At 43.4% G+C, this 25,774-nt stretch overlaps 1 protein-coding gene and 1 pseudogene across 1 annotated transcript in view; both read left to right on the forward strand.

Annotated features, from left to right (window-relative positions):
* LOC145397249 (uncharacterized) overlaps positions 1-23,766 on the forward strand; it is a 329,696-nt gene extending 305,930 nt beyond the window's left edge. Inside the window, exons 5-11 of the mRNA XM_080270445.1 lie at positions 1,007-1,276; positions 2,264-2,559; positions 3,113-4,898; positions 5,654-5,952; positions 6,831-6,966; positions 12,527-14,332; positions 23,495-23,766. Coding sequence (XP_080126571.1) covers positions 1,007-1,276; positions 2,264-2,559; positions 3,113-4,898; positions 5,654-5,952; positions 6,831-6,966; positions 12,527-14,332; positions 23,495-23,655 — 4,754 coding nt within the window. The 3' untranslated portion in view covers positions 23,656-23,766. The remainder of the gene's footprint in view (positions 1-1,006; positions 1,277-2,263; positions 2,560-3,112; positions 4,899-5,653; positions 5,953-6,830; positions 6,967-12,526; positions 14,333-23,494) is intronic.
* On the forward strand, positions 20,078-20,196 carry LOC145397286 (5S ribosomal RNA; annotated as a pseudogene).
* Positions 23,767-25,774: the final 2,008 nt, after the last annotated feature.

A 25,774-nucleotide genomic window follows, 5' to 3' on the forward strand; every position in this document is an offset into this window, starting at 1 on the left:
GAACTTGGCCAAAACGGCTGTCTTTCCATATGAAATGCCAATATATAGCGAGAGATTAACACTAAAATATGGTGCTAGATTGCTAGTAATGAAGAATTGCCATGGAAAGGATTTAGAGTCACAGTGTTCTCTTATTCTGCCATTAAGGTATGTGATGCATTGCACAAGGACAAATATCTCCATCAAGATTATAGTTCTTCCCATACCTAGTCATGTTGGTGGAAATAATGGGAGGATGGTAATGATTTTGGTGATAAAACTGTGGGAACCAGTTATAGGTACTTATGCATTTTCAGTGTATGCAGTATTAGTCATTGTTCTTTCAAGTATTAGTCATAGTTATTTCTCAGTGTTTCTTTAAATGCCTTGGAAAGCTATTATTGTTTTGGAGATACAAAAGATACGCAGTTTCTTCCAGGCTAATCTGAAAATGATGCTGTGATTCCTCTTAAGGAATTTTCAGCTTGGCCATGGTACAGCTGATGTTTTCTATGGACTGGAAGTAACCAAGTGCCCAAACCAGCCACAGTAATTATGTTACTTCCTAAGAGTAGCTGGAAACTGCTGAGAAAAGAAATTTGAGATTTGTATTAAAATTTATAGCAATGTGAGAGTCTCAGTTTGGACTTTGACTCGGTGCACAAACACACAGAAGAGAGATCACCAAGTGACTGTATTTGTGTGGGTGAATATTTCTTGCCTGTGAGTGATGATTGTGTGGCTAGTTGCCAAGCTAGTAGCAGTTTCGTACACAAAAAATAAATGCATCATATAGGATAGTGCTGTGGTCAGATGAGTAATTTGGTTTTAGTGCCATTAAACCCGCAGAGAAAACATGTTAAAATGCCTATATTGTAACATGCTTCCTTATTCACCACCAACAGATTTCCAGTTTAGTTTAGTTTTACCACATTATATCCCACGCAAATATTTTTACATAAACAATAGTCGTGATAGTGGGTATTGGTGTTACATTCTGTGTCACAAATTATTTATCCCTTTGCAGAAGGTGAAGCATCCCCAGGTGCTTTACTGCGAGATACCACTGGAGGTTACCTATCATCAGTGGCTGAGCTGCGTGCCCCTTCCCCCGAGACTGCTGCCCACTACCTCGATGTAGCCATAGCCAACCGCTCCACTCTTATCACCCCTCCTGCTGCCCCTCCCGCCTCACAGCACCAGCCTCCTGCCCCACCCACCACTCTAAGCTCTGCCACACTTCTCTACACACTCCACCTGTACCAGTATGCTGTGGACAAGTCAGGCAAGGGAGGAGGTGAGCAAAAAGTGATACACAAAAACTTACACCAACACATGAGGGTATCCTACTTCACATGTACTGATATTTACTAGTCAACTTCATGTGTAAATCAAATCAAATCACACTTAGTTGATATACGAATTAATACAGTATGTCAAGTATATAATTGATAAAAAATAGAGACTTGAGTGTTACAGCTTCACGAGGCTTACATGAAGAAGTGTTAGTGCCAGCTTAAACGTATGGATGCGAGACTATAGTGTGGCATGAAAATGAAAAGGCAAGAGTGAGAGCAGTTGAGATGGGACTACTGAGGAATGTATGTGGAGTACAATGAGTGGGTAGGATACAGAATAATGTAATTCGTGAAAGATGCAGAGTGAGGAAGTCTTTGGACACCAGAATCGAGGAGAGTGCACCAAGATGGTTTGGTCATGTGGAGAGAATGGATGACAATAGAGTGGTGAAAAAGGTATATCTGAATGAATTTGAAGGAGGGAGGAGATGAGGTAGGCCAAGGAGGAGAGATGTGATGGATGAATGTGTGAGGAAGAGAGGTTTGGAAGTCGGTGAGGCTAGGGAACTGACAGGAGATTGAGCTGGCAGGATGAATGTTGCGAGGAGAAGTGCATGATCTGGGATTTTGGCACCCCTTTTTAACATGGCAGTGTCTGGATTGACTCTATCGGATACGATTATGTGAAGCTACAGAACGTGGTGAATGTTGTTTGGCATATCCGATAGAGCCAGGATTTGGGGGGCTTGAATGATAAGTGAATGGAAGCGTGGCCCATTGGATTGGGCAAATTTGGGCTGTCTGGATATTGCTACTCCTCACCCTGCCCTAGGGTGGGAGATGAGGTCCGGATGATGATGATGATGATGATGAGTAACTGTTAGATATATAAGGATGTACTGTATTTGTCTTTCATTTTCTGTTACATTTCTATTTTTCTAACCTAAACACCATAACTAAATACTGTGCATATTTACCCCACACAGTTGTGGGTGGGCGAAGTCGGCTTCACATGATAGATGTGGGTGACCTGACAGGCAGTGGTGGGGGACTTTCCCTTTCTGCCCTCACTTCAGTCCTTTTGGCCATCTTCAACGGGCAGCGATACCTGCCCCACCGAGACAACCGGCTGACCACGTTATTGCAGGAGGTGTTGGGTTCAGTCACCTGCCATGCTGCCATGGTTGTACATGTGTCCCCTGCCCCTCGCCACACCCAGCACACCCTCGCCACACTACAGTTGGCAGCCCGAGTCCACCGCATGAGGCGCAAGAAACTCAGGGTACAATTACTTGTGCTTGTTTGTTAATGTGTCAGTGTGTACTTCTTGTCCTGCAACTGATGATAGTCACTTACCAATAGCTTTCTTGTAGTAGCAGCGTGTTATACTTAGTACTGTATGATAATTTTTATATTTTTGAATTGGGTTGGTTTGTTTTTGTGTACATTATTTGAAGTACATTATATATATTAACAGTACGGTGGATGTTGCTGTGGTTGTGTATTATTATTATTTTGACATTTAATGGTCAAAGTTTACCCTCGGTATAAGTTCTCAGATTGTTGATACGCTGGATATTGTTGCTGTGTTTATATATTATTATTTTTTTGACATTCAGTGATCTGAGTTTACCATTAGTAAACAGTTCTGAAATCTTTTACCCTATACTGTGCATGTATGCATAATTATGTTGTTCAGGGGTTTACTTGTAGAGGGATATGATGTGCCGGACTGGTAGTTGGCCTCTGATCTCTTCACCTCATGGAATTGGTTGTTACTGTACTAATTTAATGAGTTTCATTATTTGACTAATACAGTTTTAACTTTTTTCCAGGGTCTTGGAGGATCAGGGTCAGGAGGCAGCTCTGAAGGGTCCCAGGGGAAGTCTTCCAGTGAGACCTCTGCCGGATCATCATCAATGGACTTTTCCTCTTCAGAACAGTCATGTGACACTGTTATATACATTGGTGGTGGTGGGCCGGGCGACACCACTGACAATGAGCATCCCCCGGTGTTCATGCCTCACCACACCAACCAACAGGTGTGGCCTCTCACACGCCTCAGGTCCATGGAGCACCTGCGGCCACACTCTGCCTCACCAACCCCAGCACACACACGACGGGCGGCCTCAGCAAGCCCCACGCCCACCTCACGTTCAGTACCCAATGGCCGGCCGCAGGTCAAGCCCCGGCCGCCCCCACGCACTGTCAGCAACAACAGCAACAGTGTAACAGGGACTGGCAAAGTATCACCTGGAGTTACACCTGGTGGAGGGTTTATCAGGCATCAGCCAGGAGTCAGTCGTATTTCCTACAGTACTAATGGTGCACAACAGCCTCTCCTCTCATCCTTCAAACCCCAAGTTGCTCTAGGTCCCCTGGTACCTGGGGACCTCAGGCACTTCAATTACAATGCATATGAGGAACCAAATAATATGGTACCAGTATTCCATCAGTCAAGACTTCCTATTGCAACCCAACATATTCAGCAGCAGCAGTTTCAGCAAAGACAGTTACAGCAGTCACAGCAGCAGCAGCTGCAACAACAACAACAGCAGCAGCAGCAGCAACAACTTCAGCAACAGCAGCTTCATCAACTTCAGAAATATCAACAGCAACAGAAACTTCAGCAACAGAAGCAACAGCAGCATATGCAGTTCCAGCCTCCAAAGCATCAGCTGCTTTTAGAACAGCAACAGGCACAGGCTCTACATCAGCAAATGCAGCAACAGCAATACCAGCAATTCCAACAGTTCCAGCAGCAAAATCTTAAGCACCTTCAGCAACAGCAGTTACAACAGCAACAACCACAACAGCAGCAGCAGCAACAACAACTACAACCACAACAACAACAGCAGCAAGGTCGTCATGGTGGCAAAGATGGAGGTGAAGGAGTGATATCCGATGAGCAGTGGATTGATGGGCCACGTGTTCACAAGTCCAGAGTAACAGCGGCACAGAAGATGAAGACGAGTAAGTCTGAGACCTGGGTGGATGGACCCCAGGTAAATCCTATCGGCTATGGCTTCATGGACGATCACAAGAAAACGATGATTGAGCGCTGGGTGGCAGTACAGACAGCTCAGGTAGTGCAGCAGTTAGGTGCTCAGCAGCCTGTATCTTCCCAGGCCACTGCCCCAGCAACGACCAACACCACCACCACTACCACTGTCCCTGACACCACCACACAGGAACAGTTCACTCACCTTACTCAGTTCAGAACCTGTGAGGAGTCCACCCTTGACAGTGATCAAGACACCCTCAGTGAAGATCCACCTTCAGGCCCAGGCAGACCAGCAGATGCCATTGATGCCTTACCTCGCCAGCCCAGCCTCATTGAAGAGCTAGAGCGTAAGAACCTGATCCCAGCAGAGAGTGCGGAAGACACAGCTAAGCCGAGTTCACCAGTCACAGAACCAGAAGCCCTCTCAAAGGACTCCATCCCAGATGAGAAGAGCACAGAGCCCCATTGTTCCCCCGATGAGGCTTCTGGGGCAGATGAACCATCGATAGATGATATTTGTTCACAGTGTGAGGCCTTGGCAGAGGAGTGTGAAGAGCTGAGTTCCCTACTCTCCTGCGAGGAAGAGGAGTGCAAACGACAGGCACATCTTGGTCTTGGTAAGTTTTTCCTACTTCTTTCCTTATTTCCTTCCCAGTACTGTATCAAGTTTCCTATCTACATACCTTCCTTCCTTTATTCCATCATGACCTCCTCCCCCCAGCTCCCTTTTCTTTCTTTCTCTTTGTCATTACTCCTTCCTGTATTTTTCTCCTTTCAGTTGCAGCATTGTCATAGTGTTCCTCAACATGTTTGGCTCACATGACACACTCAGCTGAAGTATGTTTTAGTTATGAAATTGCCTGATAGTGACTAGAATAAACCATGTAGAAAAGCTGCCAGTATGAGAGGATTAAGGTATTGATTAACCTGGTGATATATTGCAGTTTTATTGAATTAAGGTTATTTGAAGTACTCAGTGTTTTTATATTTGTAAATATTTGGGAGCATATCTAAGATTTGCTAACTTAATTTTTGAGAGGGTTGCTGTCATAGTTTTTCTTTTCCTTGTTGCAATGTAGCAAGGACAAAGCTGTTGTAGTGAAGTGGTCAAGTTCCTTGTGTCCAACATACAGACTCAGTGTTGTATGGAAACAGTAGAGAAACAAAAGCACAATAGTGTTAAGTACTGATGCTGGCAAGAAAATCATAGATACCTATGTGGATCTTCCCCAGTGTTATGACTGCAGACTATATTCAGAGAGTACTCTGTCATCACTATAATTCTTAAATTATTCATCATCTGTAGGGTTTCATGAATTTCAGCAGTATCATCTTGAAAAACTGGAATTATGACAGTATTTTTCTGTTTCAGCCACAGTTTTAGAGGAACCAGAATTAGAAGCTGCCATCAATGCCGATACCCTGTCCAGAACTGGTCATGATGGAGAGGAGGAGGAGGAAGGAGGAGAAGAGGAGGAGCAAGAGGAAGAGGAGGAGGAGGAGACAAGCAGTGTAGCAGAGGCAGTTGAGGATGAGGAGAGAGAAAATGTATCACAGAGGCGAGGGTGGGTGAGGCGGTCCATGGCCTCCTCTGGCACACATCACTCCACAGAGCTGATTGAAGTGCAGGTGCCGGACCATCCAGTCATAACTGTGGATTGCTGCATTCAGGTGTGTATATACAGAGACAGGAACCAAATTATATGAAGAGTTGAGAGACTGATTATCATCTTTTCACTGTAACAACTTAAATATGCAGTCTTTCCATCGTCAGTACTGAGCTGTAGCAAAAGATTAACACTGGGATATGGTGCTTATCATGAATTGTATGGAAAGGATATAGAGCTGAAGTATTGAGTTATTCTGCCACTGAGCTATGGAAAATAGGCTGCAAAAGGACAGAAATCCCCATCAAGTTAATTTGAACAAACTTTTCTTCATCACTGGGGAACTTCCTGAGGCTTGAGGGTTAAATGTAGCTGGTTATTGTAATAAGTGAAATGAAACTTAACCAATTAATCACACTGTCCTGGCCAGGATTCGAACTCAAGCCCCCTCGCTCCAAATACGCACGTTACCAATGAGCCAAAGAGAGGATCCCCCCTTTGCCAATGGGCAATGCGGGCCTTTAGTGACCCCATTACAGTATAATTTAAAATGACTGGTAACATAGTAATTTGTGTTGCCCATTTCTTTGGGTACTCTTCTGTTGCTGGAAGAGATAGGGTTAGGAGACTAGGTTGAAACAGGGTGTAGGATGAGAGTGGATAAAGGGCAAGCGTTAGGAGGCTAGGTTGAAACAGGGTGTAGGATGAGAGTGGATAAAGGGCAGGCTTAGGCAAAATGGAGGGGGATGTGGTACAGTTGTAGAGTGGGTAGAGTGTGCCATGTATAATTTGCTTCCACAGTGAGACCAAAGATCTGCCCTGTACTTCCCCTCACCTCATGTGAATGTGGAAGCTGGTTTAAGAGTATGATAGTGTAATAAAATGAAGGTGGTGGCTATGGTACTTATATTCCACTAATGTGCATAATTCTGAATCTGCCAGGTATGTGAAGAGGACATCTTACGAGCTCTGGCTGACACTCCCTGCCAGAGTGAGGTGATGAGTGTGGAGACAAGTGATGATCACCCGCTTAGAGTTCTCTCTGAAGAAAATCTTACCTGTGCGTCAACATTTACTGGTATGTCTGAAGCTGCTGTTTTATGGTTTATAGGCTTTAGGTTTTTGAGTTGGTTTTAGATTATTGCTTATATATGTGCCACATGGGTAAATGGCTGGTCCTTTTGCCTTGATAGTCTGTAGTAACTATCCTAGCCATAGTCCTAATTGGGCAGCTCTGGGAATGATTCTCATCAGGTAAGGAGGCTCCCAAACACCTCTTCCTTAGTGATTTATATTCCAAACTACCCATTAATATAATCTTTTTTTGTGTCTTGTATCTTTAGGTCAGGAGTGATTCAAGGAGGAGTTCTTTCGCCACTGCTGTTTGTTTTAGTTATGGATTATGTTATGAGAAAGGTTGGAAGGAGAACAGGTGCAGGAATTAACTGGAAAGAAAATATGAAACTGATGGATTTGAACTATGCTGATGATATTGTACTGATTTGCGGAAGTATTTACGAGATGCAGAGGGTGCTTGATTGTCTCGTGGAGACTGAAAGTATTAATATGAACGTGGAGAACCAAATCGATTGTGTAATTGGGAATACTGTAATGTGGTGAAGAATATAGTAAACTTTAAATATCTGGGAACGATTGTATCATCTAATGAACCATTAAACAATGAAATTGAGGAGAGGATTAGACAGGCTTGGCGAGCTGTTGGAATGTTGAAATCTGTTTGGAATAATAATATGCTTTCGGTGCATACTAAAGTGAAAATTTACAAGTCCATGGTTAGACCAGTTTTAATTTATGGGCATGAGTCATGGTACAGTACAATTGCAACAGATCAGAAAGTATTAGGATTTGAGAATAAAATACTGAGAAGGATTCTTGGGGTAAAGTGGCAAGACAGAGTTACAAATGAAAGAGTAAAGGATATTACGAGAGTAGAACCAGTTAATGAATATGTGAGACTGTCACGCTGGAAGTGGCTGGGGCACATATACAGAAAAGAAGGTAGTTTAATACAGGATGTGCCAGAGTGGACTGCTAGAGGAAGAAGAGGTAGAGGTAGGCTGAGGGACACCTGGTTGAGGACAATGAAAAGAGAAGCAGGAGAGGAGTGTTGGTGGGACCTGAAGGAGATGGCAAGAGACAAATATTGGTGGAGAGTTTATCGAGGCCCTATGCATCCTGTGGGGTGCCACAGGATATGATTAATTGATTGATTGATCTTCGTAATGTTGACATAGATTGCGTGGGTAGCACACAAATACAGTAACAGAGCACAGTTAGAAATAAACCAGTAAGGAAGAGGTGTTAGTAAGCTTCCTAACCTTACAAGACTACCACCCCTTGACTGGATGATGTATGAACAGACTTTGCTGCTCATGGCAACTTGATTTTATTTTTTTTAATATACAGTATATATAATTAGATTTAGTAACCCCTCTGGGGATCCTGCTAGACAAATGTGGCCCCAAACATCAGCTCTTCCCAGGCTGAGCAAAGGTTTAGTGAGTGTTCAGTATCCTAACTGTTATTATTACAGTGTGTACAATGTGTTTCTTACTGTATTTGCATTGTGCACAGTACATTTATTGTGCTGTTATTGTAGTGTGTTCATTCATACTTTCATGCCATTTAGTTTAACTATGCAAGAGACACCATATACAGATCACTCACCATGAATTAACTGTAGTTGATGCTGAGTGAGAGGTAGAAGCAGAACTAGTTATGAATCACTGACAGATAATGAAAAATTGATGACCATACAGTACAAGCAGGGGTGCCTGACAATGCCCAGCTAACACCCTGTGATCATGTACATCACTCCCCCTAGTGGGAGTAGATCCCTGGGGTCCCATTTTATCCTCAGAACCTATGAACCTACTTTCCTACTTTTTTTGTTTGTTTTGTTTGTTTAATGCAAGGAAGAAGGAACCAAAGGCCAGAAGCCCAGAAACTGTTCCCTCCAAGAAAAAAGAGAAACAAGATAACAGCCAAATTCAAGATCATATCCTTTCGAGATACCTGGACACACTGCATTTGAAAGACCAGAGATCATAGGCAGTAGGAAGTACAGACAGAGGGAGACAGTTCCAGATTTGACCTGTTGGATACATGAATGTCTGGGAGTAACAGTTTAACTCTTGCATTTGAGAGTTGAGTTGGACAGTAAAGGGATGAGTGTTTGTTGCTAGATGAGTGCTACACTCTCTCCATGGTGGTGGAGGGATGCAAGCAGACAGCTCAAAGGAGCAGTGACCATTGAAGAAGCGATAGAAAAGAGGTAAAGATGCAACAGTGTGACAAAGAGACAGAGGTTGAAGGGAGTCAGTAAGAGGAGGAGAGTTAATGAGACAAAAAGCCTTTGGCTCCACCCTATTGAGAAGAGCTGTATGTGGGGAGCCTTCCCACATGAGAGTTGTACTTGACACGGGCGAATAAAACCCGTGTATAAAGTCAGCAGCTGTGCAGGGTAAAGAAGGCACAGAGTCAGCTTAGCCTACCTAAACTCTTGGAAGCAGATTATACAAGAGATGTAATATGATCTTTCCAAGACAAATCCCAAGAGAATAAAGCCCCAACTATGTTTAAAGATAATGCAGGATTGAGTTGGATATTGTTAAAAATTGGAGGGTACTCCTGCGGATGATTCTCTCAGCTTGATAGATATAAGAACTGAGTTTTTGATGCATTAAAAACAACAAGATTACTTTTACCCCAGTCAGAGATATGAGCCAAGTCAGACAGGTGTGCCTCAGCTTCATCCCTTGTTTTTGGTAACTGCTGAGATGGATGCTGCGGGAAGCGAATGGAAAGGCGAAAGGTGGAATCATCAGCATATGAGTGGATAGGGTTAGATGTACAGCTCAGAAGGTTATTGATAAAAGGAAGAGAGCTGGTGGTAGGACAGAGTCCTGAGGAACACCTCTGTTGATAGATCCATGAGCAGAACAACGGCCATCTACAACAGCAGTTATAAAACAACCAGAGAGGAATCTAAAGATGAAGGCACAAACAGGATAAGAGAGCAATTTGGAAATTAAAGATTTATGCCAGACTCGATCAATAGCCTTTGAGATGTCAAGTGCGATGACAAAGCTTTTGCCAAAGTCCCGAAAGGTGGAAGACCAGGAGTGTAAAAGGTAGATTGCCAGTGGAGTGTACCTGATGGAACCCATACTGACATTCAGAAAGAAGGTTGTGATAGGAAAGATGCTTTAAATTTTTTTTTGTTAAGAGTAAACTCGAAAACTTTTGAGAGAAAGGATGTTAAAGCAATTTGGCGATAGTTAGAGGGTTGGGAATGGTCACCCTTCTTTTGGGCAGGGTGAATGAGAGCACAGTTCCAGCAAGGAGGAAAAGTACAAGTTGATAGGCAAAAGCAAAGAGTTTACCTAGGCAGGGTGTAAGCACAGAAGCATAACTCTTGAGGACAACAGGAGGGACCCCATCAGGCCCATATTCCTTTGTTAGTATTGAGGCCAGGGATGGCAGAAAATACATCAGTTGAAGAAATTTTAGCGTCAGCATGAGGAAATCAGAGAGGAACAGCATTGGAATCATCTAAGGTAGAGCTGGAGGAGAAAGTCTGAACATTGAGTTCTACTTTATCCATCCATCCATCATCCAATCCTATGTCACTCCGTAAGGGACATAGGAACCTGGGGCTAGGCAAATTGGTCCTGATGTTTAAGATGAGAGTGACCAGCCTCACTCATCCCTGAGTGGCATTACATGTGCAGTAAGCCCCAACCACCCCTTGAATATAAACCTAAATAGGCTCAGTCCGATTGGGGCACCTTAACCCGTGGATTGCGAGCCACAGCTCGGTCTGGGTAGCGTCCTGTTGCAAGCCACAGCTCTGGCTGGGTAGCGTCTTGTTGCGAGCCACATCTCGGGCTGTGCTAGCCGTGCATCACCGCTAACTACTACACTACACAAACTTACGCATGGTGCTATGCAAAGACAGAGAGAGAGAGATTTTTTTTTCTTTTCACCAGGTGATGCCCAGAGTGTTTATCTTCAAGTTTACAATAAACAAAAACAAAATTTTTTATATTTTTTTCAATACTCTCCTAGGTAAACTTATGCATAGCCCTACACAAAGATGGAGAGAGAGATTATTTATTTATTTTTTCACCAGATGATGCATTGGATGTTTAAAAAAAAAAAAAAAAAAAAAAAAAAAAAAATCCTTTTTTGCACACCACGGGGTGAGATAAAAAAAGGTAATTGTGCAATCCACAGGTTAATTACTCACTAAACTGCCAGGTGCCATATGGTTTTATGGTTACCACCCAGCATAGTAAATGGTTCCTGGTGCACATGAAACCATTTGGCTTGTCACTCAGTGTAGAGTCACCTGTAGGCAGAAGGAAGAGAAAAGAATGAAGGAAAGAAAGACAGAAGAGGGAGTGTAAAGTCACCCATAGGCAGAAGAAAGAGGAAAGAATGAAGGAAAGAAAGACAGAAGGGGAAGGATGGAAGAGAGGAAAGGGCATACACCCAAAGCAGCAATACTAGCTACAGAGCCATCAGAGTGGAAAAGAGGAGGGAAGGATGATGAGGTAAAGTTGTTAAGAAAGGTTTTTGGCAAGGTGCCAGAAGGAGTGGGAAGAATTCGAGTTGGAAAGTTCGGAGCATTCAGTGCGAATGAAATTATTTTTAGCAGAGCGAAGAACAGACTTTGCACGATTCCGGGCAGAAACATAAAAGAGATGTGATTCAGGGGTCGGCTGGCTCTGGTACCTTTTGTAAGCCTTCTCCTTGTTGTGTACAGAATGTCCCTCCGTCCCCATAGGATATGAGAAAGGAATGTATACTTCCATGCCGGAGAGAATGACCTCCGTAATGCTCAAGGCACACTCAGGTGGCTCTTGACCATGGAAGCAATAATCATTCCAGGGAAAATCAAAGAAGTACTGCCTGAGGGCCTACCAATAGGCAGCTCTAATGTGCAACAACCACCACTTCGTGGGAAGGTCCACAGGCCTTACTGGAGCGATAGGACTTGTTAATGTGATAAGGTTATTATTGGTGGATCCTATTGGAGAGGAAAGATTAACAATGTAAGCAGAAGGATTAGTTGTAAGGAAGAGGTCAAGTATGTTCGAACTCTCTTCAAGGCAGTCAGGGATACGGGTAGGTTGCTGTACAAGCTGCTCTAGGTCATTAAGGATAGAAAAGATGTTGGCTTGTTCACCAGGTGGATCAGTGAAAGGAAAAGAGAGCCAAAGGTGGTGGTGAACATTAAAATCTCTTAGAATGGAGATTTCAGAGAAAGGAGAAATGGATAGGATGCTTTCCATCTTGGAAGTAAGATGGGTCCACCCATCTGATCCAGTGTAGCTAGTAATGAGAAAAAAAGGGGGGGGGGGGTAACTGGCTACCATGTTTATTATTTGATTTGTTCTATTTATGGCTATCAGGGGCATCAGTCTAGCAACTGTAATGCACACAATTTGTTGTAAAAAGTTACTCCTGTTAGAGCTGTTCAGTGTTCTACATACATTCCCCTGGATTTGGTATGTAGCTTTAAATCAGTTTTGTACTGTAATATTAAGTTCCTTTTGGTTCTGTAGTCTTAATTTCCTTAATGTTTTATAATGTTTTTTATTATATTTCAGATTCATACTCTCAGATCGGAGAGACGGGTGATGAAGATGACTCAGACGATGATGATTCTCGGCCATTCAGCCTGTTTGAGGTGACTGACTATGGCCGTGTGTGCCAGGACTTAAGCCTAGCCCTCCAGTCAGACATGGCCAACAGGAACCTCCACGAGTTGGCCAAGATTCACGACCTTTATCGAACACTGGCCCGACAAAGTCCACGTGTGCATATGGGTGGGCCAAGACTCCAGGCTGCTACATTGGCTGAGATTCTCACCAACAGCCACGACTCTTTACTGGAGGAGAAAAAGCCGCCACTAGAAGATGACAGTATCTGTAGTGAACCAGCACAAGTAGAAGGAAAACTGTGCCGTCATTGTAACAAGCGCCGACTGCGACACGGCGATAGTATTCTTAGGCTGGAATCGGCGCTCAGAAGTAAATCCCAGTGGCTTAGCAGGCCTCTGGAGATTCTGGAGGATTCTGCGAGTGATAAGTGCATCGGAACTGATGATCTGGACTTTCCAGAGGACCATTGTACTTGTGATGTTCAGAGTGACCTCATGCCATACATACCTTCCATGTTCTTCAACTTTTCCTCTGCCCATAACCCTGAGGATGTATCAGATCTTAGTCTTACCCGCCACCCATCAGAGTCTAGTCTGAGACTGAAGGATGCACCACTGGCAGATTCCATAGAGAAGCTGGTGGAACGGGTACCCATCAATGGGATTACACTTCCAGAGTTTATAGAAGATGTGGAGGCCAATGTTGTTCTCTGCAATCCAGTGCAATATGATTACAGTAAAGATGATGATGCGCTAGAAGGCAATGACGAAAGAACAGTAACTGGAAAAAGTGATAATGAAAGTGACTGTGTTAGTAATATAAGTGAGGACTCGGAGTATATGATGCAGACTTCTAAGCTTTCTAAATTTCTTTGTGTAGGTGTTGGCAAAAGTAAATCAAAAACCCCTTATAAAGTAGCAAAGCAGAACAATAATAAGATTATAGAAAATAAGAAAAATATGTCCAAATTAAAGGAGACAAAGGTGAAAATTCCAGCCAAAAGTAGAGAGAATTCCAAATCTCCTGATCGCAATTCAAAAAACTTGATAAAGTCTCCCTCACGAGTGGTCTCACAAAACACAGCTAGGCAGAGTGTCATTAGGCGGTGTGATGCCTCAGTGCGAGCACGCTGGGGAAAGTCGGCCCGTGTGGGAGCAACCAAACCCTCCCCAGTCACCACTAGGAGTAACTATCGCTACACTTGCACCCTCATGTACCCACCTGATACCCCCACACCCACGGAAGGTTACGATTCCGGGCACGATTCCGGTGTGGCCACCCAGGGGAGTGCCACCCCCCTGGAGACAGCCAAGCCCTGGAGATCTACCCAGAACCTTCCTCCAGCCCATATGCACCACCACCCAGCTGCCAACAGTGGGTCTCTAGGTACCAATCCGTCCCTGGGGGAATCATCTGGGTATGAGAGCATTCCTAGAGATTCTGAGTGCTCCTCCTTCAGCTCCTCTCAGGACTCTGAAATGGATGAGGAGCACCGCAGGGATGCCCAGGCACAAGCACAAGCACAGGCACAGGCTAGGGCGCAGGCCGGGGCATCTAAGGTGGAGGTGGAAGAGTGGACTGAGGATGATGTGAGGAGATACGAGGGCCGACCCCGTGCCTCTGAAGTCCCCCAGATGAGAGCCAGGAGACAACAGGTGCTCTCACTGAAGTCAGCCCAACAGTCTTTGAAAGCTGACTTGGCTCAGGCTAAAGGAAACCTAAATGTTCCTGCCGACTCCTGGAGCTACGAACGTAAGTCAAATGTACGTATGCCATTGCACTCTTTTTGGTTTGTAGAGTTAAGTTTTATATTTTCATAGCCACTTTGTTACAGTAATATCAGTAGGTAATGTAAAAAATGTAGCTAATATTAGATCAGTAATCATGTAGAGAAAACGTATAGTACCTCGTACCATATGCAGTGTGCTGGTTTGTAGTACAAATATATTATTTTTATATGTTTGAGGTAGTGTTCTTTTTATTTCTTAGATTTTTGAAACTACCCATAGTGTGGAGCATGTAACATAGCTTTGGAAATGTTGCTACAGTATATACATTAGTACTGTACTGTAATCATTTGTGTTGTTGTTTAGCTTAGTGATGAGTAACATTTAGTCAGCTTAGTTTCACCAGGAAGAGTAACCGTTATATATATATTATATATATAAATACAGGTATATGTACTGTATACATATATTTATATATACTGTATACAGTCACCTCTCACATAACACATGAATATTGTTCTTGGCAGGTCGCACTTTATGAGATTGTGTTATACAGCCATCTGTGTACATGTTAAAGGGTTTCATGGTACCCAAGCCAGAACCAACTTCACCTTTTGGGTCAATTTTCATGGATTTTTCCCACGACCTTTATGTACCTAAAAATGACTTCAGTACATACAAACACTAGAGGATTCCTCACTTTGAACTGAAGAGGTTGTGGGCTTGCTTGTGGGGGAGCAGTTCCAAGGCAGGGCAGGACTCCTACTGGTCCCCAGCACGGTCCTCTGGCCACGCTGGCTCCACAGGGTCCTCATCTGATGAATAAGGTAAATCCTGTACATCTACAATCCTCTGTTACAAATCCTCAGCCTCCTGCACAAACCCTTCTAAGTCAAGGGAACCCACAGATATCCCATCTTCCTCTGGCTCTTGTTGCTCTGGCATCTGTCGAGGATGAAAGTACCAGGTGAGTAAAGTCTGCTGGCATTGTTGTATTTTCTCATGCGTGAGGTCTTCGTAGGACCTAATTGCATTCAACACAGCGCCCACAATATCAGCCTTCCGACCCTCGTCCACTTCATAAGCCATGATGGGCTTCCTTGAGTGCCTCTGCACCAGCCAAGATGTTATTTATGCAACCCATGATCATAACCGGTGCTGTGGGTCTTGCCTTAGCCTGATCCTCCAGCTCCTCTGCCTCACGATGTTCCCTGTCAAGCTCTTCAATGCATTCCATGGCATCCTCTGGCGTCATGTTTTGCTCCACAACCTCGACCAACTCCTCCTCTTGCACCTGCTCACAGCCCGGGTGGCCCAAGAATGCTCAGTAGACTGTGAGGACACCGAGCGCAGACACGTGACATGCATACGTAATGGAAATACTGTAATGCAACTCGTGCGTTGACTAAATGTCTGCATTTTGTTTGTTTTTTCTGCATTTTGACCAATTATCTCGCATTATGACTAAGTATTCCATAATTTTTGGCCTCAGGCTGCGTTTTCACTATCATTGTAGCGTAGTATGGTTTTTCAAGAAATGGGCAATTTCTCCACCTGTTTAATGATTGCCAAAAATGTGTTTTGACCATTTCTTGGACTTGGGGGGGGGGGGAGCCATGCTATGACTTTCTGTGCTCTCTGATCGCACGTTATGTGAGAGGTAATTGTACTGTATATACAGTAATCCCTCCAACATCCGACGTAATGGAGCCATAAGCAGGTCCGGATAGTGGTCCTGTCCGGATATTGGGCCCCAGTTTCTGGACTCATACTTATGGACCCTACCTCAGAGAAACACCTATACAACTCCCTCTGGACATGCATTGCACCTATTTAAGACCCAAATCACACCAATAAGGGACATAAAAGACTGAAATAAATGCAAAAGAACCATAAAATGAGGTTTTAGAGGTGAGTTTATACAATATTAAACATTCTGGGTACTTACAAGTCCCTGGCTCCTGGATTGGTTTGAACCGCCAGTTTGCAGTCCGCAGTTAATCCTCTGCACTCTAAATTCTAATTTCTTAACACTGTAAATTCCTGTGTGTTCTAGTGGTGAGGTATTGCAGTTTATTCACTGTTTATTCACAAAAAACAAGCACCTGTGGCTTGCACTGCTATGAGCATCTGCTCCCGATCAGAGTTAGGCTGTGACTGTTGATGATGGCGGGGTAACAGAGTTGCCAGATCGCAACAGCCACATTACCAATCTCCTCAACTTTCATTACCAAATTTAACTTTTCATTACCAAATTCGTAAAGCTAGCATTTATTCTTCACTAATTATATATACAAGTGGAAATACATGTAATCACTCTCCTTATAATTAACACCATGTTGATTATTTTCACGCTATTTAGGGTAGCAGATTAATCAGAGAGAGCAAACAATCCACCATCTCCATCCTGTGTATCTTCATACATGTGAAAAATCCATTTGGTAATGCATTATTCTGATTCATTACCAAACGAATTTTTCATTACCAAATTGGCCCACACTTGGTAATGAAAAATACCAAATGGCAACCCTGACGGGGGAGGGGGGAGGAAGGAAGGGGTGAAGGGACCATGGTGTAACAGCTGTTCGGTGCCAGGCGGCAAATTCAAATTACGGGTGGGAAAAAAAAAGTCAGATTTTTTTCGATTATCTTGCGGTTTTTGGCCCATTTTGGGAATATTGGATCCCAGGACAATTGTGTTCGGTTAGTGGGAATGTTCGGATATTGGACGTTCGGATATTAGAGGGATTGCTGTATATTACTTTGCTATGACTGTTTCCGTGCTCTCTGATCGCTTGTTATGTGAGAGGTGACTATATATAGTGAGTATATATATGGAGCCTCAGTGGTAAAGTGTGCGTTTTTGTATACTGAAGAACGAGGGTTTGTGCCTCGCCAAGGTAATAAACTTTGGGAGCGTTCTTCATGCCATGTACTGCATTGGCGGACACAAGGGGTGCTGAGGTTGAACCAGTGTCGCATACTATAAAGTATGCTTGCACCCAGTCGGCTTGCACGGGCCGATTACACTTTGTTCACAGACTACACATACATCCAAAGTCACTCCAACACTACAATTACACTTACAAGCACAGCTCACCCTACATACAATCTCTGCCTGACAGCCTAAGCCTCTTGGTAGAGATACATTGGCTGTATCGTCCCCACTTCAGTCGGGATAGGCCGGTCCTGCAGTGGACACTCAGACGGCTGATGATATATATATATATATATATATATATATATATATATATATGTTATATATTACTCACACACACACACAGTAGGTGCTTGATTTAATGAACTGATTCAGCCAGCCTCCATTCCGTTATCTCGAATTTTCTTCAAAATCGAGTTCTGTAACCAAGGCTTAGTACAGTGTATAAGGGAAACTTTTTCCAGTATTTTGAGGGACTTTCTGCTAAATCCTCAAAGCCAACATTTGAGCCAAGTTCCTGACAATGCACCCCCAGACCTAGCAAACTATGCTAATTCTCAATGCAACACACAGCAGTCTGATCCTATAATAAATACCCCCACTTATATGCATTATTGTGTACATGTTGACAGTGATACATACAGTAATGACTTAGTAATGCACACATAAAGAATAAGGCGAGGGTAGTACTGTACCAAATAGTATAGGAAATAGGGATAGTAAACTACAGTAAGGCTTACCTCCAAAAGTAGGGGTTCTGCACTTGTTGCAGAAATATGCCTGACACAGGTAGCCATCCTGGCTTCCCCAGGCCTGGGGGTGGTTTAGTCACTGTCAGAGTCACCCTCAATCAGCACTCGAGGTGGTACAGGGGTGACAGATGGGCTGGGGAGCAGTAGGGATGGCACTACATGTCCTCAATTACTGTATTTCCAATTTCAGGCCAAGAGAAAGCCTCACCCTCTCCTTCATTTCCAGAACCTTAGGCATGAATCATAAAATCTTTGGTTTACTGGGGGGGGGGGGGTAGGCCACAATACCAATACAAAGCCACACGCACTGGAGCAGTTGTTTACAGATAGGAATCACATGAAGACTGCATGCTTGGCAGGGATGTGTGACAACACCACACACTGCCAGTCAGGGGAATGTTTCCAGCATGGGCTCAATGACACACTTGATTTATGGGACTTTTTCCAGTAAATCAGTGGCTTTGGGAATGGAATTTCCTAAACTGAATTATACTTATTTAAACGAATTATTCTTTCTTTATTTTTTTTTTTGGGGGGGGGGAGGGTGTTATCTCAGGCTTCTGCCTTTCAGGGATGAGTGAGGCTGGTCACTCTCATCTTAAATGTCAGGACCAACTTGCCTAGCCCCGGGGTCCCATGCTCCTCATAGGACAACATAGGATTGGATGAATGGATACATTCATTATGATCTTATGATTGTTATGGGTCACCTTTTATGACATTTTGACAGTCCACAGTAAGATGCAACAACAGCAAGAAATTTCCCATTTAAAATTTTGTTACTGTACTTTACATAAAGCTATTTTAAATTTTCACTTAGTGTACAGTATAGTACTGGTTGTATGAAAAAGGGATATGTTCCCCTGAGCTAGACCTGATTAGATCATATAGCCCTTCTAGGTGACGGGAGGGTGCTGCCCCTCCTGGCAAGGCAGCTACCGGGTGTGGCTGAAACTGACGACCCTCCGGTTCAAGTCCAGTGCTCTGTCACTGAGCCATCTTGCCCCCCACTGGTTGTATGAGAAAAAATTTATACTTTGGAAGACATCCTAATCTTATGGACAAAAACTTTTACCTTGCTTCCACCAAGTGAATCCCCATACTGAACTTGGCTGTGGTACAGCTTATGTTTTCTGTGGACTGGAAGTCAAGTCAGGTGCCCAAACTACCCAGTTACTCCCAACTTGCTAGAAATTGTTGGAGGGGGGAAAAAATAAGATGCATATCAAGATTTGCAAGAGTGTGAGTCTCAGCTTGAATTCTGACCATTTCCTTCCCATGCCTCAAAGGGGAGTGGCACTGTCTACTGCAAGGGTACATCAGTTTACTGAACAGGATGGTCCTTGCTGGGGCCATTGCTTGCCTGCAGTTAATAGGTCTGCTCACCAGAGAGAGCAGGGTTACTCAGCAACAGCTTGTGACTGAGTTTCCAGTCTAAGGTTCATGATGCATGGCTGGTTACCAAGCTTGTAGCCATACTTCAGTCTTTTGGTTGAACCTCCAGTAGCCATCCAGCTACTACCTGCATCGAATAATGTTGCAGTTATTGTACACCGGACTCCTTGTATATCAGGTTGTTTCAGAATATGTTAACTCCTCCCATAACAGTATAATTGGTGATGTAAACTTTGGTAAACTGGCAAATCAGTTGTATGGGTAGCAGTAGAAATTTGAACAGACGGTTTGCTGAATTTTTCCATGGATTTAACCCATATAGCATAGGGTCATCTTTTTCATTTTTTTCCTGCAGTCTGATTTCATTGAGCTTAGGAAAAATTTAGACTGAAGGGGTCTTTCCCAAGCTGAGTAAGATTTTTTGTAGCAAGAATTACCTATATTAAAAAATAGCAGATAAGCGTGGGGACACAGTAATGTGTGATGTCAGTGAATGGTGTTTGTTTCATGAATTTTTCCAATGGAAGTAGACATATACAGTAAAAGTTCGATTAACCAGAATGCATGGTGATTCTTCCATTCCGGATAAGGAATTTTCTGGATAATCGAAAATTACTCTTAGAAATTTTCTGAGAGGTCGAACAAATGAAATAGTACCAAACTTAGAACTTTATTTCATAAAGTACATTATGGGCATACCACGTTGAGTACACCGCTTCCCATCCGAATGGCGAAGTTAAGCAACGTTGGGTCTGGTTAGTACTTGGATGGGTGACCGCCTGGGAACACCAGATGCTGTTGGCATAACGTTCTCCCTACGTGTCAAATGGGGTTGGTGGAGGATTAGTGCCCCTCCCTGTAAAACAATTAACTCTAAGCCCTTGGCCACCCTGTTTGGGATACATGACGTCTGGCAATGAATGAATGAAATGAAACATTATTCAATATTAGATACAGTACAGGTACACTCATGTTCACTAATATCTGCCCCAGGGTGCCCCTTTCCTACCTCAAAATATCCAGAGAAGAGGGGGAGGGAGAGATGAAACGAGCTCCACCCACCACTGTTCTAGCTCCCGTCCATCCCCCATACCCCTACCCAACCCCCCACCCCACCCGTCATTCTTAACTAGCAGTTACATCTCAAGCTGATTTCATGTTTAACACTCTTGGTCCCACTACTAATACAAACAAAGAACATCAGGATATGTTAAAAGAATATAACTATCAACATGTTGCAGCAAGAAATTAATGTTGACAGAAAAAACAAAAACATTAACAATGGCCACCTCAGGCCTCCTGTGTTGGGGGCGCGCGCGCGCGCGCGCGCACACACACACACACACACACACACACACAAAATGCATGAGGCCTGGGATGGCCGTTGTTAACGTTTATGTTTTATTGTCAACGTTATAATGCATTAATTTCTTGCTGCAGTGTGTTCATAGTCATATGCTAGTGTTTTATATTTGTTTATTAGTAATGTGAATATGAGTGCAAAGTATGAGGTTCACATGACATGTAACTGCCAGTTAAGAATGAGGAGTGGGGGACTGGGAGGGGTAGGGGTATGGGGGAGGATTGGGAGCTGGAGCTCGTTTTGTACCCCCCTCCCATCTTCCCTGGGTATATGGGGGTACGAAGGGGGCACCCGAGCAGAAATTAGTGATTGTGAGTGTACACTACAATACACACAAAAAGACAGCAAGAGAAATTGTACAGGACTGAACACAAACCAGCAAACGTTACCAAAAATAATATAGAGAAAAATTTAGCATATGTTACGGGCCAAAATAATTTTGAAAACTTAGCTGCGTACACTACTTTATTCTGTACTGTACAGAACTAATCAAGAATTATAGGGGGACGACCGGTATCCAGAATATTTTCATCCCAATGCCAGAACGAATTTGCATTCCGGTTATACGGATGTGCCGATGCATCAGGTGCCGGTTAATCAAGCTTTTATTGCATTTGAATGTTTTTCTGGGAAGACACAACAGCTTTGGCCCCATTTGGTAGCTTTACCTGAAGATGGTCCAGGTGGAGTAAAAATTGCATACCTCTCTGTAGCTAGATACCCGAATCCCTAAGGAGTTGGCCATAAATATGCATATCATCCTGTCCTCTGCCATCAGACAGTCATCCTTCCATGCCACACCAGTCTCTGTTATATTGTATACCACCACCTTATTTTTGGTCTTCCTCATCCAGTAAGCAACATTTCCATATGTGGGTACAGTATATTTCATCCAACAGACAAATGAGGAAATCAAGAAGCACTATGGTGTTGATGTGGATATGATGGAAAATGTTAGATGTACCTGAAGCCTTGTGTCATCGAGGGAGAATGGAGAATGAGATATTGATTAAATAAGTGTTTGTGAGTGAGGTGGAGGGGAAGGGAGGGAAAGGGGAGACTGAGGGTGAGAAAGAAGGGTGAGGTAGAGAGGTAGTGGTAGTAGTTGTTCCCTAGGCAGTCTGGCCGAACAGCCCTGAGCCCCTTAGGAAGGCCATGGCCGAGACCGGGCTTTCCCACAGTGCTCTCAAAGAGTGTATGTTGTGTTGTTGGCATAGGTGATTGTGTGCAATGCAGTCTTCCATAATGTGCTTAATAGTATGGGGTGCTGTGTTGCATCCTGGACAGGCATCAGCAACGGAGTCATCCAGCCACTTCTGGTAGCTTAAGAGGGCTGGATGGTGCCCACAACTCAGCCTGACCAGGTGGACCCTGTCCTTATGAGGAAGATAGGATTCAGAAAGGTTGATGTCAGGAGGCCGTGCATGCAGCTGTGTGTTGTCTTTAAGTGACTGGATGGAGCGGCGAGTGATCTGAGTGTGGATATGCTTCTGGAAGCTGGTCTGAGGTGGGCGAGGGGGGAGAGATGACAGTATTTGTGTATGGTATCGTGTGCTGGGTGTTGTTTTGATGTTCCTTGGTGTGGGTGGATGTGCTGCCATGTACTGTAGTGGATGCTGTGGGTTTGTGGAGGCTGCAGCAAGAAACTGGGTGGATGTTCTGCCATGTACTGTAGTGGATGCAGTGGGTTTGTGGAGGCTGCAGCAAGAAACTGGGTGCCTCTCATGTCTAGGTGATCCTTGACTTTGAGGACTTTGGTTTCTTGATGTAGGTGGTCTGTGGGTGTAGTAGCTGTGCAGCCTGTGATTATTTTTAGGGCCTTGTTCTGTATGGTCTGTAGAGTGTTGTAGTGTGTTTTGGTGAAGTTAGAAGCCCAGGCAGGGCTTGCATAATTCATCACTGAACGTGTGTATTGTTTGTATACTGTGGTGGTAGTTTCTTTGTTGTGTCTGAATGTTGTATGGGCAAGTGACCTCAAAGCATTGAGTCTTGGTGTTATTTTATTTTTAATGTTTGTGATGTGTTGTTTAAATGACATTGATGGATTGTATGTTACACCAAGGATTTTGTGTGTATGTGTGTGTGTGTGTGTGTGTGTGTGTGTGTGTGTGTGTGGTAGGGGAGTGTTGTTTATGGTGAGGTGTGGGATGTGACTGTGTTCTGCTGTCCAGTTTGTGAGAAGAGTCACTGTAGATTTGGATGGGGCTATTTTGAGCCTGTTTGTGGTGAACCATTCGTGTAGTGTGTTGAGATAAGGTTGGAGGATGTGTGCAGCTGTGTTTGCATTTTGGTGCATACATGTAAGTGTTATATCATCTGCATAGGGAGCTATGTGTATCTGTGGTGTGTGGGGTGTGGGTATGTCTTGCATATATAGGTTAAAGAGTGTAGGGGACAAAACAGATCCTTGGGGGATGCCGTTTGTGAAGTTTCTGATGTTAGAAGACTGACCGGCAAATGTTACGTGTGCACATCTGCCTGCTAAGTAGTTTGCCAGCCATCTTTTTGTGTTATTGTGCATGTTTGTGTTGAGCATTTTGTTTGTGAGGTTGTGGCGGGGGATGGCATCAAAAGCTTTGCTAGAGAGGTATATGAATGTGGATAGTGTGAGAAGAAGGGAGGGCACCCTGATGGCAGGGGATGCAGTGACATGGAGACATCTCTAGGATTAAGGCATCTGGCCGTAGAGAGAAAGGGAGTAATCATGTTTTAATTAACAAGGGGTATTGTCTCTTACAGTTCACGTAAAGGAGGACGCACCGCTGGATCATGGCACTTTTGTGGAAGCACTCGCGAGGGAGACGGTTATTCTGCGGAAACGTGTCGCAGCCGCCCAGAGCCGCATCCTGGTTGTCACGTCTTTCTTACCCAGGCAACCATATGAGACTTTAATTAACTGAAGCTTGGTGTTAAAATGTGTGTTCGAGTTAACCCTTTCAGCCTGAGGATGTCAGGTTAATCCCACTATGTTAAAACAACAGTAGTTTATTTTTATTTTTCATCTTGATAATTTTTTTTCCCACCGAAGGATGAAGTGAGTTTGAGTCCAGAAAACAGGGCAGTAGGCAGAACTGTGAACTATTTCATTATACACTGAGGAATATTCAGACAGTGAAGGCAATAGGAGCATTCTTCGTCAAACTACTGTACTTTGCTAAGAAACATCTTCTCAAAGCATATAAAAGTCAAATGGCAGAAAGAATGAAAGGAAAATACATACTCTATAATACCTACTCTGTGAAGGGGTTAAATCAGCAACTGTTTAGGTTAACCCCTTTAGTCAGAGGTTGTTTATTTTATTCTTGCTGTTAACAGTTGTACTGGGTAGTGGAGGGGTTGGTGAAAAATTTATATAAAATTGTCTGTTGATAGCAAGTATAATACATCATCATAGTGAAGGGGTTAAAATCTCACATGACAGCTGTTTAACTTAGTAATCATTTGATGTACAGGACTCAGCTGAAGTTCTGTTATAGTGATGTGAAATTAAAGCAGATTTTTGTAAGTCACAATCATGTCTATTACACAGAAACTTGCTGCAAAACTGTAACCAGGTTTCATTGTGGAGCTGCTGTTAACGTGTTTTAATTATTTACAACAAATCTTTATAAGAGTTATTTCACTAGAGTTGTGGAAAAAAAATGTCATCCATCCCAAATTGAATCTCATGTGCAGAGGGGATAGTGGGTATCAACAGGGAATCCACAAGAATTATACCAACAGAATAACCAGAGATAATGTGTGATAATGTTACTGGCTACCCTGAACATTTTTGAATGACAACACAGGTCTATTGCTTTTGGTTAGAACACCCCAGCTGAGAGTCCTGAAGTAAGTCTCCAAAAAGTCATTTGTTCATCAATGTATTTGACCACAGTAACCTAGCCTTTGGCTCATTCACCTCAAAGGGGATGATGTAGAATTGTCTGTACTGTTTTATCCTGTCAGTAAATGATTCACAGGTTGATGTGGGAGTTTAGCACTGCCTTCTTCCAGGACTGCCTAGTTTCCTTCACTCTCATTGAAAGTTCATCCCATTCAGGTTCCAAGTATATAATTCTTTCCATATATCCCAATAACTAATGGGGTGGGTAGAATTCAGTTATTGGAGGAAAACATGAAAGTAGAACTGTCAACAGAGGACCATGTGAAATGGTGTAGATAAGATGTAAGAACAGGAAGGGATAGCAGAAAAGTAGAACTGTCAACAGAATGCCCCATGATAAAGGTTCTGGTTAAATACTAATGGTATAGAATTCATTATCATCATCCTGACCAGTTAAATTACTTATCAACAGTACACAAGAACATTAAGTGCTTCCATGTAATCTGAAACAGTTACACATTTATTTATTATTCAGTATAACCTACTTATTTTTAATACAGTGGTACACAAGTAGTTTCTTTGGTATAACTTATTATTATTTATACATTGCATCCAAACCAAATATACTGTACAGCAGTGATATGTTTTTATGAAAATGACAGTTTCTATGCAGATGTGGTGGGCAGGGGAACAGAACTGGTGTCCCCTTCAGTCAGAAAACATTTCATATGTTATTTTTGTTATCTCTGGATGATTCTGTTAAACTTAGGAAATACCTTTGATATTCAAGGGGATACTGTGGTTCAGAAAGTCTGTTACCAGAATGAAAGTTTCCAGAGGTCAGAATAGGCTAAAGCTGCAAGACTACTGTCATCTGATTGAAGGGGCTATTCTATCTATAGTGACCTTAACATACTGTTCACAGCACCACTGCCACCCTGTCTTTGAGTTAAGGGTTTGGATGTTGATGATGATAATTTCTATATATTGTCCACTTGTACACAATGTCCTTTGGTACTGAAGGGGAGCCTACACATGGTGGCTGTGTGCATCTTGGGTGGAGCAGCTACGGCACTCACCTGGGAGCCAGATCTCCCTTTATTTCCCAGCACCACACCATGGGTAGGACCCTGATCTGACCCTGGTGAGGTGCTGTCTACCACAAGTGGGTGATGTATCCCTGCATGGCTATG

Source organism: Coenobita brevimanus, chromosome 40 (genome assembly GCF_032717465.1).
Source record: "Coenobita brevimanus isolate Jiangsu-jjx chromosome 40, ASM3271746v2, whole genome shotgun sequence".
Classification (NCBI taxonomy): domain Eukaryota; kingdom Metazoa; phylum Arthropoda; class Malacostraca; order Decapoda; family Coenobitidae; genus Coenobita; species Coenobita brevimanus.